The sequence below is a fragment of the Mobula birostris genome, chromosome 6 (assembly GCF_030028105.1).
Source record: "Mobula birostris isolate sMobBir1 chromosome 6, sMobBir1.hap1, whole genome shotgun sequence".
Taxonomy (NCBI): Eukaryota; Metazoa; Chordata; class Chondrichthyes; order Myliobatiformes; family Myliobatidae; genus Mobula; species Mobula birostris.
This window is the reverse complement of record NC_092375.1, coordinates 137664070-137681788: the sequence shown is the minus strand read 5'-3', so window position 1 is coordinate 137681788 and position 17719 is coordinate 137664070. Positions and strand designations below refer to the sequence as shown.

The 17719-nt window shown below is 41.5% G+C and overlaps 1 protein-coding gene across 3 annotated transcripts in view; it reads right to left on the bottom strand.

Moving 5' to 3' along the window:
- Positions 1-916: 916 nt before the first annotated feature.
- The window catches only part of asb1 (ankyrin repeat and SOCS box containing 1), a 32243-nt gene continuing 15440 nt past the window's right edge, over positions 917-17719 (bottom strand). For 2 of the 3 annotated variants that reach the window (XM_072261450.1, XM_072261451.1), the window contains 2 exons: positions 15135-15520; positions 917-9763 (listed from right to left, as the gene is read on the bottom strand). In XM_072261450.1, coding sequence (XP_072117551.1) covers positions 9630-9763; positions 15135-15520 — 520 coding nt within the window. In that variant the 3' untranslated portion in view covers positions 917-9629. The remainder of the gene's footprint in view (positions 9764-15134; positions 15521-17719) is intronic. The other variant, XM_072261452.1, reaches the window with a different exon arrangement.

The window sequence follows — 17719 nt, the reverse complement described above, 5'->3', positions numbered from 1 at the left end:
GCCTTCCCTGGGAACTACACTCAGCATCTCAGCATCAAGCCGCCATAGCTTTGAACTGTGTCTGTGAGCATCTATGCTTTATCTTGATTTATTTTGTGCATCCGTTAGCAAGATGTGTCCTAAGGTATCAGAGAAGCCTAAGGGAGCTCGTAAGGGTGTTATGCTTAGTGTAAAATTGAACGTAATTAAGCACTTCGATCGTGGTGAACACTTCCTGTTGTGTTTCGTTCACATCCAAGCGGTTGGAACACCCAAGTGATTTTTTCCTGAGTACATGAGTGGATATGTTAGTCCTTTTGTTGAAATTGATGCAATTACTGACTGCATCAATTTCATCAATACTGATGCAATTGCAAGAGGAAAGGAAACAAATCGAAACCGAATGGCCAGAAACTGAACTTGAAGCACTTGCGTGAGATTTTCGCTACGATTGACAGTGCAGCAATGATTACAGAAAAGTATAACTTTAATTTTGAAAGGGCAGGTAGGTTTAGGGCAGGTTCTCAACCTTCCAGTGTGCTCGCTGTCTTCCCGATTCTATTAAGTGAAACTACACTGTACATACATTATTTCTACTTTATATCAGCTGTGTATTTATTATATCATTCCTGCTTTTACTATATGTTAGTGTTATTTTAGGTTTTATGTGTTATTTGGTATGATTTGGTAGGTTATTTTTTGGGTCTGGGAACGCTCAAAAATTTTCCCCATATAAATTAATGGTAATTGCTTTTTCGCTTTACACCATTTCGGCTTACGAAAGGTTTCATAGGAACACTCTACTTTCCGATAGTGGGGGAAACCTGTACATCAACTACCCCATCACTCAGCTTCCCATCCCCCTGCTAAATCAGTTTGAACCCTCCCCAACAGTTCCAGCATAGACACTGATACCCCCCCCTCGCCCCCCAGGTTCAGGTGTAACCGATCCTTTTGTACAGGTCATACCTTCTCCAGAAGAGATCCCAATGATCAGAAATCTGAAACCCTGCCCCTTGCACCAGTTCCTGAGCCACACATTCGTCTGCTAAATCAAACTATTTTTACCGACTGCGTGTGGCACAGGCATTAATCCAGAGATTACTATCCTGGAGAAGCTGCTTTTCAGCTTTTTGCCTAGCTCCCAAAATTCACTTACTCCAGCAGTCCTCTTCTCCCCACTTTCCTTCTGAACCACAGCGCCAGACGTAATGCCACAGACCCAATCACTGTGGCTTCTCCCGTTAAATCATCCCCCACAATAGTATCCAAAGTAATTTATATTGAAGGGAATGGCCGCAGGGATTCTCTACACTGACAGACCATTTCCTTTCCCTTTCCTGACAGTCACCCATGTACCTGCCTCCTGCAACTAAGACGTAACCACCTTCCTGTAAGCTCTTATCTATCACCTCCTCAGTTTCCCGAAAGTCATTGAGCTGCAGTTCCAGTTTCTTAACGCGTTCTCTGAGGAGCTGCAGCTCGGTGCCCCGGTGCAGATGTGGCTCTCTGGGAGTCTGGAGGTCCCCCAGAATTCCCACATCTCACACAAAGAACACAACACAGCCCCTGGAGCCATCCTGGCTGACCTAACTATGTACTAAGAGAGGAAGAATGAAGAAGAAACTTACCTCGCCCAAGCCTGATGAGTCGAAGGCTCTGCACTCCAACACAGGTCTGCTCACACAATGGCCACTCTGCTTCACTCTGCCTTATTTTCATTTGCCTTTGCTAATGAATCACAATTTGATTTGATTGATGTCATTGTCGTCAGTTTCTTAAAAAGTAGAATGAAAATCTTGAACAAATGTTGGTTTCCACACAATTGCATTAACCAGGCTTCTGACTGCCGAAGAGAACTAAACTGTAAACAGAAGCCTATTCATCAATGCAGTTCCTGGATAGGGGCTGGAGTTACAAAGTGGGCTAGAGGGGGAAAAAAAAAAATCAGCAAGTTTGTGCTATGCAAAGCCAAAAAATATTCATAAGATCGAGATCATGAGAATGACCCATTACTATCCAATGTTGAGAGAAACATCACCAAATACCTTCACAGGAGGTTAAGGAAAACAACAAAAGAAATGTTGTACTTTTCCCCACAGATAAATTTGTGTACAAATAAACTGTATGGGAAAACTTACCAAAATTTGAGATTCAAATCGCACTGCAAACTCAAAAGTCTGCAAAATTCCCACTCTGCCACTATTGAGGCATCCTTTCCATTTTGTGGTTGAAGTAAAAGTACAGAGAATTTTAAAAAATAGAAGAACTCAAAAGTCCCATGAAAAATTCAAAGATTCTAATAAGCTAATCCTGACTGCAACATAGATAGGAACAATCAGCAGAGTCAAATACTCCTATCTGAAGAAATATCAAACAATCAAGGTGACACTTCAGAGAGAAATACCAAAACCTGTAAATATATTTTTTTGAAGAGACAATGGCAATTCAAGTAATGAGGGATTCTCAAATATGGGATTCAAGCGTCAGAACTACAGAGTTCAACAGACTGTTCCCAAAGTACAAGTTACATCTGGTCCAACATTCTCAAAACACACAGGAGAAACTAACTGAGCAACCAGATCTCAGCTCCTATTAAGAAGATGCTCAGAATCAAACTTATGGAGTGCTTAAAAAGGGATTCTAATACGGAAGGTCTCCACTCTCTGAGCCAAATTAGGGATATCTGATGACACACTGAAAACAGACAAAAGCACAAGTGGTTGTTCTGCACTTTGCATTACCAGAACATCAAGTGCTTGAGTTGATAATATGAGAACATTTGAAATCATGGACAAATAAAAGTTTCTATGCCCAAAACTTTGGCTTTTATTTTAAAAAAAGGAGAAAGTTTGATTTGTGAAACTGGACAGACATCAGTCTTCACAAACCACACCTGCAGATTTACAACAGAGCTGATGCTGACCATCCTAAGACTTCTCTGACTACTAGACAACAGTCTTACCAATTCCTTACAATCTTAGAAAAGACGCCCGGGATGGAAGTTTAATTGTACTTGATGAGGATGTTGGTCACTCTCCTAAACAACTTTGTCAACAAAAATGGGTTCTTTTAGAAAAGAATGCCCTCACATATGTTCATTCAAGCCATAAAAAAATTGCTCCAGACTGCATGACAAAGATCACTTTGAAGAGAATGATACATTGGAGGGACTGCAGGCTTTAGCGTCTCTTGGTCTATCACTCAGAAAATATGCAGGCTTGAAAAGAGACGTTTAACATCAAATATGCAATTCAAAGATAAAAGCACCTCTCTTCCATGTTTAGATCATTTTCTCTCCCTCCCCCCCTTGAATAATAATATACAAGGAATGATCTGTCAAAATTGTGGACAAGGTCCTGAATAAGCAGAATATGGTTGACAACATCTACATTAGCTTTTGTACCTAATACCTCTCCTTCATTCCACCCCATGGACCAGGTATAGTGTGAAGGGTTAACATAACACTATCCTATCTACTGATCAAAAGCCACTGCCGTCACGTTAGTTATCATTTAAAAAACACTGCAGCCCTTCTATTGGCTCTTCTGGCACCACAGTACCGGCTTTCAGTAAAGTATCACTGGCATATAAATGTTGCATGTGGGGAGCCCTTGCTCTCCGGATCTCTGATGAAATGTGGATCACATGAACTGTGCTGCAGGAAGAGGATCTGAGCAAAGTCCTGAAAAACTGTCAGTCCAAAACTTTAAGTGTTTATTCATTTCCATAGATGCTGCCTAACCTACTGAGTTCCTCCAGCATTTTGTGGGTTGATCTGTGTAACTTGAATATTTTGATATTTGTCTTTGTTTTGTTGATAAATAATTAAAAACTTACCCGTAATTGTTGTTCATCCCCTTTATCAAATCTGCAAACACAAGCCCTCACAACAATTGGCATAGTTGGCAAGGATTCAGTAATGAAGCAGAAGATTAAAATGATTAAAATGTTTAAAAGTGAAAGTGAGAAAACCATCCTCTCCCCCACCCCGTGTGAGGAATGCCAAATCCTGGGGTGGATGATAACTGTGCAGGATTCGGAAGTCTTGCCAACACACTGACGGACCACAGCACGTTGGTGGACTTGTCAGAGAAGTTGAACACCTGAGGTGTGAAAACGGGACACCACATGGTCCCTGTGCTGAATGAAGTAGAGCAGTGGTCTCCAACCACCGGGTCGCGGACCAGTACCGGGCTGCGAGCATGTGCTACCGGGCCGCGAGGAAACAATATGATTTGGCGATATGAACCGATACAAGTCAGCTGCACCTTTCCTCATTCCCTGTCACGCCCACTGTTGAACTTGAACGCACGCGAGGTCCACAAGAATATTGTCGATATTAAACCGGTCCGCGGTGCGCAAAAGGTTGGGAACCCCTGAAGTAGAGTTCCCAATTAGGAAGAGGAGCCACAGAGGAGCTTTTTAGCTGCTGGCAGCCATCGTAAAGGAACAGAGTGAGACAATTTCATAGAACAAGCAGGAAACAGAAAGTCTTAAAACCAAAGTGGAAGCTTTGAATCAGCGCTGTACTGCCATCAGTCAGCACAGACCTTGGCTAAAGAACTGGAGGCAAGGGTACCAAGATAGCCTGTCGGCTTGTAGATAGACATAAGCCTCTGGCCATATGGCTATTGAGGATATGGGATACAGAGGGTGGTAGAGTGACTTTATCTAATAGAGAGATGGTCACCTGGGGGCGGGAGGGGCAAGACACAATAAATAACCCACTGAGGATGCCACCCGCTTCCTAATGGGATGACAAATCTCTACGGGATCAAGTGACAGCTGCTATTAAAGGTTAGGTACCTCTCCTTTCTTGAATGGGATTTGAAGTCCTGGAAGGATTGAAGCACAGTAGAGGAAGGGACTAAAGCCATTTGCCAGTGGACTTTGGTCAGTGTATAGGATGGTGGCAGTGACTGGCCAGAGGATCATGGATTTGCCACAACCATGGTGGGGTGCTTCATTAAAACAGCATAGGTGGCGAAGATTTTGGTAATGGCTTAACCCTTAGGAGAGAGTCATTTTCTGAAATGGTTTAGTGTGAATGGTTTGTATGTTTTAATTGTTACATGAGGTGTGGCACACGTGATATCACTTGAGAGCAAGTGCGAATGAAAAGGTTGTCATGTGTTTGCTCAAATCGATATTAGAAGTTTGAATTAATCCTATGCTTCAGCAGAAAAGGTGACATATTGAAATATTTCACTACTCTGAAGTGAATTTACAGGAGCTCGTTTTTCTTATGACGGGAGGAGAAGATGGCAGTGCGACGCAGCTATCCGGTGAAATGATATCGTATCTGTTAAATAGGGGCTGTGGACAATTCTGATTTGATGAAGACAGACGTGAGAAGCAGAGGAACATCTGGAGAAATTTCTGAAATGCCTTGTTCCGCTGCCATTGTTACTATGCGATCGAGAATCTCCGGAGGGAAGGCCCCAAAATTCCCGGCTTTGCCTGCTGCTGGTGACCAAGGCTGAGGTCGAAGCATTTGGATAGGGATGGTGCTCGGTACTCGGTGTCAGAGGGCTGATCAGAGCTCGAAGTTTTCGGACAACTCAGAGTCGGACTGTGATCAGGCATGGCAGGGAGAGTTTTCTTCCTTCTCCCGTCTGCGTGAGATGTGGGACTTTTGAGAGACTTTTGAACTTTTTTTACTGTGACATGGACAGTTCTTCATCAAGTTATGGTATTGTTGCACTGTTGTAACTATGTGTTATAATTATGCGGTTTTTATTAGTTTTTCAGTCTTGGTCTGTCCTGTGTTTCTGTGATATCACACCAGAGGAATATTGTATCATTTCTTAATGCATGCATTACTAAATGACAATAAAAGAGGACTGCATGTCCTCATAATCTAATCTTAAGAGGTTGTGTGAATGTGTTAATTTGTCAGCGGTCCTCACCTAGTCATCTTTTCTTTCCATTTGTTATTTGAAAAATGTGTTAAGTTTTTCACTGTCACAGTTACTTGGGAAGGTTCTGAAGGAAGAAAAGTACAAGCGTAGATGTTGTTCTGTCTTGTCTGTGTTTTTAGTTTGTTTCTTTCTATGGATTTGATTTTAGAGAGAAACCCAGATCCCACAGTAGCCATGTGCAATCTGGGTTAAGGGGTTGGAAATCTGTACGTCTCTATTCCAGATAAGAGATGTCCACATTTCAGACAAAAATGGACATTTGGGGAAATTGCTCATTGGTGGACAATTAAATTGGGAATTTGGAATTAGTGTTTTAGAAGATTGACTTATTTGGCGAAAATCCTAAAAGTTGTTCATTTTGCTCACAAGACTGCTTTATGTTTAAATATCCTACAACCAATCAGGAGGGAGTGAATGTGCATCTCCCTACATTGCAGAATGGCAGAGTGGCAGACACTGACGACAGTAGTGATGGCAATGACCTGCTGTGCGAGACCTCTATAACACATGGGTGGCGTACAAATATGCAAACTACACTAACATTTTGGATTACTGGATATGCATCAACACTGCAGAAGGGGTACCACCTATACTAATCTCTTTGATGAAAAGGAAAAGGACTGCTGGAGGAACTTGTCTACGGTCTCTGGCATTCTGTTTTGGGGAAGTCCATTCTAACCAACTTCACCTTATGGTAACCCCAGCAGGGCAGCTGTTTAAGGACTGGTATTTACCTGTTTATGATCCATCTAATTGAAAGGTCCCAACTCAGCCAACAAGGAAGGGAAAGGAATGTTGGTGTAGGCATTCTTATGAGCACAGCTTCAATCAGTCAGTGGGATATAGCAAGTGTGTGCAGGAACAGTATCCTGGGACAACTATATCTACACCAAATGGTGCTGTGAAGGTGGGCACTCCCTGGACACTGAATAATACTTATCGCAATTGCAGCTCCCAGGCCTGCTCACGGCTCCCCACTGGGTGGTATGGCTGTTGCTATCCAGGGTATGTTGTACTGTGCATACGTTATCTTAATGGCCTGGACGTGCATCCTGCCTATGATGGTCGGCATAGTAAAAGGCATTTCAGAAACAAAAAGGAGCTGGACGATAGCCTTTCCCCCTGGTAATGGCCAGGTTGTCCCAGGAAAAGATAGTCATGACCTCTTCCATGGAGACTCGTGTTCCAGCAGGCAAAGAATGTGCTAACCCAAGTATCAGCCAAAACGGTGGCTATATGAATGGTTGTGTTGCTGAATCAAATGGCCTTAGTTTATTTGCTTGCAGAAAAGGACGACACCTGTGCTGTTATTGGCTGAGAGTGTTGCAACTACATTCCAGAAGAGTCAGGGAACATTACTCACCTGGCTGACCACACCTAACAGCTAGTGAATAAGATTAGGAAAGTGAGGGACCAGTTCCATAGCTACTATACCCGGGGGGGGAGAAGAGAGGGGGGGTCTGAACTCCAAACTTTGACACCTGTCACACTAACCTCCCAGTACCTGTGTAACTAGAATGTTTTAGTGTCTGTCTTTATTTTGTTGATAAATAGTTAAAAATCTATGCATCCACGAACCCAATTCCCTACAACATGAGGCTGCTACCACTACCTTCAAAACTAATTAAATGTAGCCCATAGTGAGCTTCAATAACATTGCAATATATGGACGATATTATGGTCAGTGCGGATTTATGAACCTGAAAAATCTGAGAAGATCCTGTCAAGACTGCAAACAATGCTGAGTTTAAAGCAGATCAATGTGACATGGCAAACAATGGAATTTCATGTTGAAGAACTTTTTTTTTTAAAAAAAGGATCTATTGCAGCTTGGGGAACAGAAAGCCAACAACACAAAAACACCACTAATACAGCTCTCCATGAAAAGGACTTCAGAGACATTCTTCCACAAGAAGCACACAATAACCACCCTCAAAGAGGAAAATGCTAACAAGTGTGGCTGCATGATAGCTGTAAGGAAGGATATCTGGAGAAAAAGGAAAGCTATCCAGATTTCTATTGAAACCTTACTTAAGTTTTGATCTTCAACTACTCAGGGAAAAAAAAAATCACTCAAAAAAGCCTTACCATCAATGCCACAAAGTCCATTGAGCTCAGATTCACCACTACCATTGTATAAACTCCAGTAACAGCTCTGCCTCTCATCTCTGACTCCACCTACTCAACATTCAAAGCCAACATCATTATTACTACTACTACTTGGTGCAGAGCCTATCAAAGTACACCTGTTTCATTATTTTACATTTTAACTTAATTAAATAATTTATTTCCAATAATTCATTAATGTATATTTTATGAGCTTAGATTGCTTTGACCAAAATTTCTTGAGTTTTCTGGTGCTACTCATATTTTCATCTTCAAACAAAATTTGGAAAAAGGCTTTTATGTTAATTTGCTGGATCTTTTTCCAATATCTCTTTGTAAATCAAGGAAATACTGCAGTAAAGAATAAACCAGAGCACATTAAGAGATGCAATTACAGATTAACTTGGAAAGGAACTAATGTTTGACAATAACGCAGTTTAGTAGGGGGCCATGTTCAGTGTTTTCAGAATACTATAGGCCATGCAACCTTGTATCCATGGAACATCTAGTGCACAAGTCCACTGTTGGTCCATCCAACACCTAGGGCATCTAGTTGCGATGTGTGCACCTGACAAAAGTACACACTGCTCTCCCCAGTCCCTGTTATGCAAATGGTAACTAACTCTGGACAAGCAATGCAATGATTTAGAAGAGGCACTCATTAATGGACCCTGTCCAGCAAGTTTGACCAAGGCAGCCGACATGCTAAAATAAAAAAATTCTAAAAATTCAGCACAAACAGCAAATTCCCTCAAAAATCAAACTAGGACCTAAACCATGCAAGCAGATAAATGCTGGCCTTGCCAATTCAGCTACATCCTGTAAGTACTTAATATAAAGAGAGATGAAACTTACTGCATTGAACCTGTTAGACCTGTTTATCCCATCCCTTGCATCTTATTTCAAACCAAAGCCCTCAGGGAGTAAGCAGTGTGTTGACCAATTTCGAATAGTGAATTTGTAAAATATTTCAAGAGGATGCCAAACAAGGTACCATCAATTTCATAATTGATTATATCTATACCATTTTGTATCTCCAAGAACTTCTTGTAAAATGAATTGAGATTAATCTAAATGTACAATAGCTGAAAGACGCCTAATATTACAGTTAATACATCTGCTCCTGTCAAACAAAACTATTCTGCCTGTTCTGTCAGGTATTACCTACTGAAAATTTCTGGAGAGACAGAATATTGTCAATGAAAAATAGGAATCCACTGGAGTGTTTAGTTGATGTCACTTACAGCATTAGAGAGTTTGATTAACCTACACACTTTTACAAAGGTTTATTGATACCTTAAATTCACTAAGAGGTACTGGATATTGTGTTATTTATAATTGGTAAACACTGTCATTGATTTAGGACATAATCATTTCTTTGAGATTGGTTTCTGTTCTTCTTAGAAATGCCAGTGATATTACACTCCAAGAACCTTAATAGGATAAATCTTTTGTCCTGGCTAATGAAGAATAGGAAATCAACAACTCACTCTCCAAGATACATTACATCAGTCTAGTGAGGCAGAAACCTGAATTTCCAATGATAGTCCAGCCCCAGATAAGCAGAGTGAAGCTTCAGTCCAACAGAAATCATGCAGGGTAGTAAAATGTGATCTTCCTTCAGGTATCTTCATGTAACAGGAAGATTTTGACTGTGTCTGGTATAGGCAGTGTTTGGATCAGATTAAGACGAAACTTCCCCAGTGCTCTCCTAATGACAATGCGACAGGAAGATGTCAATGCCCTGGGAGTACCTGTTCAGAAAGAAACATTCTTTTAATGAGCATTCTCTGCAATGCCTAATAAATATTAAACCACTGACTTTTAGAGAACACAATAAATCAAACTCCTCTCCATTACCAACACCAGTAAACAATGTAACAACAACATGTACAAGTCTGAACATTCTAAACTAGAAGACAGGGAACATATTGAGGTAGGAAATGCTCCTTCATGTTTGATACTCTGCTGCATTATGGGTTCTAGAGCACAAAAGTTGCCAAGACTCAGCATACCAGACCCACACAAGTATTAGATTTTGCTTTTGTTGATTGTTTCGGGGAGATTTTCTTTTTGAAGGGTCAAGTGAGGGTAGGACATATGTCATATGTTCTAAAAGGGACCTTAGTTGTCAAGCCTAAAGTTCCCCAAAAGTAATCTAGCACATCTAGATTAGATGGCAAAGAAGGCACATGGAGCTTGCCGTCATTAGAGTAAGAGCAGGGAGTTCTAGGTAAAACTTAATGAAATATTGGTTAGAACAACAGCTTGATTAATATGTGCAATTATGGTCACTATAATATAGGAAACAAGTTCAAAGTAAATGTATTATCAAAGTATGTATATGTTACCATATATTACCATGAGATTAATTTTCTTGCAGGCACATACAGGTAAAAACAATACAATAGAATTTTACAAAAAACATACTTAAACAAAGAATGACAATCAATGTGCAAAAGATAAACTGTGCAAATAAAAAATACTGAGATCACAAGTTGCAAAGAGTCCTTGAAAGTGAGTCTGTAAGGCGTAGAATCAGATCAGAGTAGTGGCAATTGAAGTTATTCACACTGATTCAAGAGCCTGACGGTTATAGAATAATAACTGTTCCTGAACCTGGTGGTGTGGTCCTGAGGCTTCTGTAGCTCCTGCTGCAGGATGGTAGTAGCAAGAGGGCATAACCTGGCCGGGGGGTGGGGGGGGGGGTGGAGGTGGGGAGGAGGGTCTTTGATGATGTTGAGGCAGTACTCCACGTAAATGTACTCAATTATGAGAAGGGCTTTCATTCACTACTTTCTGTAGCTTTTTCCATTCCAGAGCGTTGGCATTTCCGTACCAGGCGGTGATGCAAATGGTTAGGATACTCTCCACTATGCATCTATACATGTTTGTTCTATAGAAGTTTGAATCTACAAAAGAAATTACTGCAATGAATAGAGCGCAGAAGGGATTCACCAAGTTGTTGTCTGAATTAGAATATTTCAGTAACAAAAAGAGACGACACACTAGGTTTATTTTCCTTGGTGCAGAAGAGGCTGAGGGCAGACCTGATGGAGATGTACAAAATTAGAATAGCAATAAATATGGCAAAATTTAAGAATAATTTTCCCCACGGCAAGGGCATCTGTGACTAGAGATCATAGATTTAAAGGTGATGTGTAAGTTTGGAAGGAATGGAGGAAGTATTTTTTCCCCCTACCTGGCAGGTGGCCACAATCTGGAATGCAATGCCTAAGGTAGGAGTGGAGGCAGGTACTCTCTCAACTTTCAAGTTTATGGATGAGCACTTGAATTGCCAAGGTGTAGAAGGGTATGGACCAAGTGTTTCATATGGGACTGGTACAGACAAGTATTTGGCCCAGATAAACAGTGAGCTAAAGAGCCTGTTTCTGTGCTGTATTACACTACAACTCTGGCACAAATCTCCCACTATTTCAATCAATACTTGTAGGTTTTTGATGAGCAGCCTGGGAAGGTTTTAAAGTTACTGGGAGTAGTCCCCTTTTCATCAATTAATTGCATGAAATATTATACTGTATCTCTAGAGTTAATCTCCTCTGTACAAACATCAACATGTTTACGCCCAAGCAATAATTATTACACGTTGTTGAGTCAGAGGGGGGAGAAAAAACCTTTATACTTTTACAGGAAAGACGAGATCTTTCAGCTGTAAGCTCAGCGATAAAGGACTGGGGGGGGGGGGTCGTTGCAATCATTCCACTTGTCTTACAAAATTATTTGGAGGGATTTTTCTCATCGTTAAAAGGATAAACTATTTCAACATAAAAGGAATCCAGATGTTGCACAATTGTGGTTCTGTCTGTCAAGTTCTCACAGACAACAGAACATGATCAATTATTTAAAGCAACATTGTCAGACAAATCTCATCTTATGAAAGAGATAATACATACACATGGAGAGTGTTAAGACAATTCCCCATTTCCCCATCACATGGTGTTAGGGTCAGGCAGCACCTATGGAGGGAAATAGACAAGCAAAGTTCAAGATCGAGAGGGTCCTCTTCCTCCATAGACGTTTCCTGATCCACTGAGTCCCTCCAGTTTTATACACTGCTCAAAATACCAAGACCTGCAGCCCTGTACCTGCATGTCATTTGGCCTCTTGTTTATGGAATTCTCTCCTTTAGACGTGCAAATTCTGGGGTCAATTCTCACAGCAGAGAAATAGGGGTATAATCCTGGCCAACACTTCAGCGTAGCTCTACAGAAGATGTCATTCACTTGAATAAAGAACAGTGTACGGAGGCCTTGCCTGCCATCTCTGCATAAAATTTTATGTGATGGAAGAGAGTTTTATGTGAAGAAAAAGGGACTTCTCCCAGTAACCATCCAATGGCTGCAACTCAAAGAAAGCTATAATAAACTTCATGTCCTCATGTTTTGTGCCAATAGTTCTGTTGGTAGCTTCAGAAGATTAAGATCCATATAAATAAATGGGAGGGAGGGAGGGAGAGAGAAGGGGGGAGGGGGGGAGAAAAAAAAGAAAGAAAAAAGCTTGAACAAGCTCTGATGATGACCATGCCCCAACAAAAAGATGGGATCAGACTGGCATTCCCAAGAAATTGGTGGCTTGGGCTGATTACACATACCGGCAAGAATGTAGAGAATTGGCAAAATAGATTCAACATCAAGGACAAACATTGGCCATCAGCACGCACTCTGTACCGCAACACCGAGAACAGATAAAACTTGGGCTTTGATACTGAGGACCCTACTGGGGAACAGGCATGGCATCAGAATGCACCACAAAACAAAATTCTACATCTTCATCAAGCAAACAAAGATATATTTTGTGCAGATGTGTGTACATATCAATGGTGCCAAGACTGAGATAAATATGAAATAAACTACTGTGGTCTACCTCTGATGCAGTGCACTTACAGAATGCACATATGATGAAACTTCAAGATTCAAGAACATTTATCATCAAAAAATGTATAAATTATACAAACTTGAGATTTGCTTGCTCACAAGTAGCCACAAAGCAAGAAACTCAAAAGAACACAAAGAAAAAAAGAATAAAAATAAAAGACCAACACCCGATACGGAAGAGAAAGAAAAAAAAACACAAAACACACAAACAGTTGAAGTGGACAACAGCATTCTAACCCAAAATTGAATCCTCAGATTTGAACCCCGGAGCAGCCCAGAGTAGGCCCAAAGACTCACCTATCAGCTCATCATATTCGTGGGCACAGAGCACAGCAGCCAGGGCAGTCTTCAAAGTCTCAGTGCCATAGAGATAACCATTGCGGAGAACAAAGGAAATCAGCTCTCATCCCAACCGACACTGTCTTTTCAGACAATCTATGCCAGCAATTAAATTGACCAAACAACAGAACAGCGAAAGACTGGCACTCTGGAGAGAGGAGTGAAGGTCATGGAGAGCAAGCAAAATTGGCTCTTGCCTCTGAGCTAGGCTATCATTTAAATTGTCTAAACAGTGTATCGTACGTCGCAGTAAGGACCTGTCAGAAAAACAACTGATGTCTTATGATGCTGGCCTCCATCTCTGTCCCTGTAGGCCAGTTAACAGAACTGAGTGCAGTGGCAATGATGGGAGGAAATGTGGTTTTAGAGCTTGCATCAAAGAGATCTATATGCTGTTAAGTTGGCAGCAGGAAACTTTCACTGGTCCTTATTATGTGCAAGGCTGCCACTCATCTGTCTTAAGTTACCAATGAATTGCCAAAAGAGAAATGGAGGGCCCAATGGGAAAAGAACATGATTCTTTTAAGCACAAGTAAACTACCTCTTGTATTTTAATTAATGTACCTTCCCTGTTACAATTAACATTACAAATTAATTTCCCTCACTTTTGGCTTGAACCCACACTTATTTCCTTCCTTTGCTCTCTCCGCTCATTTTGGATTTGCAATTTTCCTTTTAATGTTAGAGATTTGACAAGAAGTCGGTGTTCTGTGCTTACGTACAACAGACCAGCATTCTAGAGAGGTTACTAACTTGACACATTAAGTGTTTCCTTCCACAAATGCTGCTTTAACTGCTGCTTTGTCTTTAAATCAGTCTAATCGATGTGCTGGTGATTTTGTTCCACATAAACTTCTTGGTTCTACTTATCCAAGCAGCTCACCCGAAGAGGAAGACAACCTCCATTGTGCCACATACTGGAACCACACATATGGTGAGGAGTGATAACTCCATGCTGCATATTAAAGAGACTATCAATATAGATGGTGAAGTATAACACCACATTAAATTATTCACTGATGGCATTAACCAGCATTGAGCCACCATAATGCATACCATTGGCATGTTAGGATCCAGGACACAGAATAATGTCAATTCTAATAAACTGGACCAACAATGCCAGTTAATTGAGGCACATGCGTAGTCTTCAAAGTGGGCTGTCTCCAACTGAAAGATGCAAAAATCATTATCTGCAAAATCTGCTTTCAAGACAGCGACAATATTAGATAATGTACTTTGCTCAAGCATTGCATTCAACTAGCCAGTGTTGACACTAATTCACCTGAGCAGCTGGGTTCACATCTGTTGAGAAAGACAGAACCTAACTTCAAGTCACTCATTTTTGCACGATATCCCAAAACACCTGATAACTAAAGAACTACATTCATTATTGTAACACCAATTTAATTAATGCCCAGATTATCTAATCCTTCAGAGCTGCTGGTTGAAGGATAAATATTTGCCAACACATCAGAAAGGACTGTGCTCTTCTTCAGATTACAATGTTGTATTATTTTACATTTATCCCAAGAGAGCAGACAGAAACCTGGCTCAGAAGATATCAACTGCAACAGTGTGGCACTCTGAGAACTATACTAGCAACCCAGATTAGGATCTAAAGGCCATATGATGAATCGTCAATCCATGTCCTAATCAGGCCTCAAACAGGAATCACTTAACATACCTCACATCTATAATGCTTGGAGGGGGGGAAAAAAAAGCAATTCTCAAACACCAGAGATTAGGATCAGTGAAGAACTGTTAACTGAGTAAAATTTAGAATAAACCTTAGATAAGGCTTCATTTACATCAAATTCTGTATCTGAAATTAGATTATTCAGAAATGCTGCCAGTTCAGGAATTTCAACTGTGACTTGATTCATGATCTTACTTTTTGCTGCTCTGAAGACCTGCAACGCTTCCTCCTTCACCTTCATGCGACTCATTGTTTCCACGTCCAGTCCTTCCCAATTAACCAGATTTAAGTTAGCACCAAAGTCAATCAAAAGTTTTACAAACTCCACATCACATCCATGCCGTAGGACAGCATCCAGAATGCAAGTCGGAGATCCTCTGGGAAAGGCCTTAACATCCACCTGGCCCCAGTAATTATAATCAGGGTTAGCTCCAGCTTTCAGTAACAACTTGAAACACTGAAGATGATGATAGGCGGAACTGATGTACAGTGGGCACACACCTAGTGATGTGAATCGCCGAGCAGCAGGTGCAGAGATACGACTGGCTAAATGGTGATCAACATCAACATCAGCACCATATCTGAAAGCAGAGAGTAAACAGGGTCATAATACTGCCAGGGAATTCCATAGAAAAAAAATCTATTTACTGCTTCTCACATAAAACCACAACTACCTGATGGCTGTGTGTCCTGAAATACCTGAATTCATAGTTGAAATACTTGTTCTCGTTCCAGCATGGAAGGTTAAGGAGAAGTGCACTGGATGGTGGGAGGGGGGAAAAGAGGGAGAATTCAAACAAGAGTAGTGGGGGGATAGAAACAGCAACAGAGCAGATGGAGCAGTGATTGTGAGGAAAGTCAGGAATCGAAAGATTGAGCATCGCAAGCCTAATGCTCTGAGTTGTGTATATTTCAATGCAAGGAGTATTGTAGGGAAGGCAGATGAGCTTACAGCATGGATCAGCACCTGGAATTATGACATTGTAGGCATTGGTGAGACTTGGTTGCAGGAGGGGGCAGGACTGGCAGCATGTTTATTTTGTTGTTTTAGACGTAATAGAGCAGGAGGGATTAAAGGGGGAGGGGTTGCAATACTTAGCAGGGAAAATGTCACGGCAGTGCTCATACAGGACAGACTGGAGAGCTCATCTGTCTACATGGATTGAAATGAGGAATAAGGAAGGAATAACCACATTAATGTGACATTATAGACCCACCCAATAATCCGCAGGATTTAGAGATGCAAATTTGTAGAGATTGTAGACTGTTGCAAGAAGCATAAGGTGGTGATAGCAGCCGATTTTAACCTTCCATATTGTTTGGGACTCCCACACTGTAAAAGGTCTGGATGGAATGGAGTTTGTCAAAAGTGTTCAGGAAAGTTTCCTTAATCAGTACATTAAGGTCCCAACTAGAGAGTGTGCAGTCAAGATAGTGCCAGCGAGCAACGATTCCTTGGGTGACACCTTCCGGATAGCAAATCTATTAAATTATTTCAGTTTTTCCAGGTCTTCTGTTTGTTCTTTTTTGCATTGTTTTGTTCTGGAAACTGTTGATGTCTGTGATGTACGGTTTGGATCTTGATCAAAGGATCCAGCACTATGCTACGACAGGAGAACTGCCTCATGGAGATCAGAGACGAGAAGCCGAAAAGGGCCGAGAACACAAGCTGACTTGGGGGAGGTGGGGGGGAACCAAGACGGGACACAGGATCATGAACGACTCCATCGTGAAGCTGCAAGGAAGACTGAAGCATCGACGTTAAGGCATTCAGACCTGGTCAGTGATCACTCCCAATGGAGGCCTGAGGGCCAGCGATCGCTCCCCAGAGGCCACCACTCGGACCAGGCTGAGCTCTGAGTTATGGAAGAACTGTTCAATGTTCTGAGATTTATCTGACTGGGCTGTACTATACTTTATATTGGCTCTTCCAGCTTTTCGGTGTTTTCTGTCTTGTGGTCAATTGGTGGGTGGGGGAAGGGGGTAGGGGATTTTTGATGCTACTGTCACTGTTCTTTTTTGCAAGTGAGGAGGTTGGTCACACTTTTTTTTTCTGCTGGGGACAGGTTGGGGTGAGTTGCAATTGTCACCGTCTTTTTTTCTGCAAGTAAGGGAGTCGAGGATTTTTACTGTTGCTATTTTTTTCCTCTGCGGAGAGGGGGCACGATTCTGGGGTCTGAGCTTTGTTTCTTTTACTTTTTCATGTGTATTTTACGGCTATCTGGAGAAGACAAATATCAGAGCTGCACTCACAACGCGCTGGAGGAACTCAGCAGGTCAGGCAGCATCGGTGGAAAAGATCGGGCGACGTTTCGGGCCGTAACCCTTCAACAGGACTGACGAAGGGTTCCAGCCTGAAACGTCGACCGATCTTTTCCATGGATGGTGCCTGACCAGAGTTCCTCCAGCGCGTTGTGAGTGTTGCTTTGACCCCAGCATCTGCAGATTATTTTGTGTTAAATATCACAGTTGTATTATACATGTACACGTACACTTTGACAATAAAATGAATGTTGAACCTCAATACTAGATCTATCGGTGAATGAGATACAGCAGGAGACACAAGTTGATTAGGGGAACACTTTGCATCTAGTGATTGCAATGTCATCAGTTTCAAGACCAATATGGAGAAGGATAGGTCTGGTCCTCGGGTTGCAATTCTAAATTAGAGGAAGGCCAATTTTGATGGTATCAGAAAGGATCTGGCAAGTGTGAACTGAGACAGGTTGTTTTCTGACAAAGGTCAACCTGGTAAATAGGAGGCTTTGAAAAGTGACATT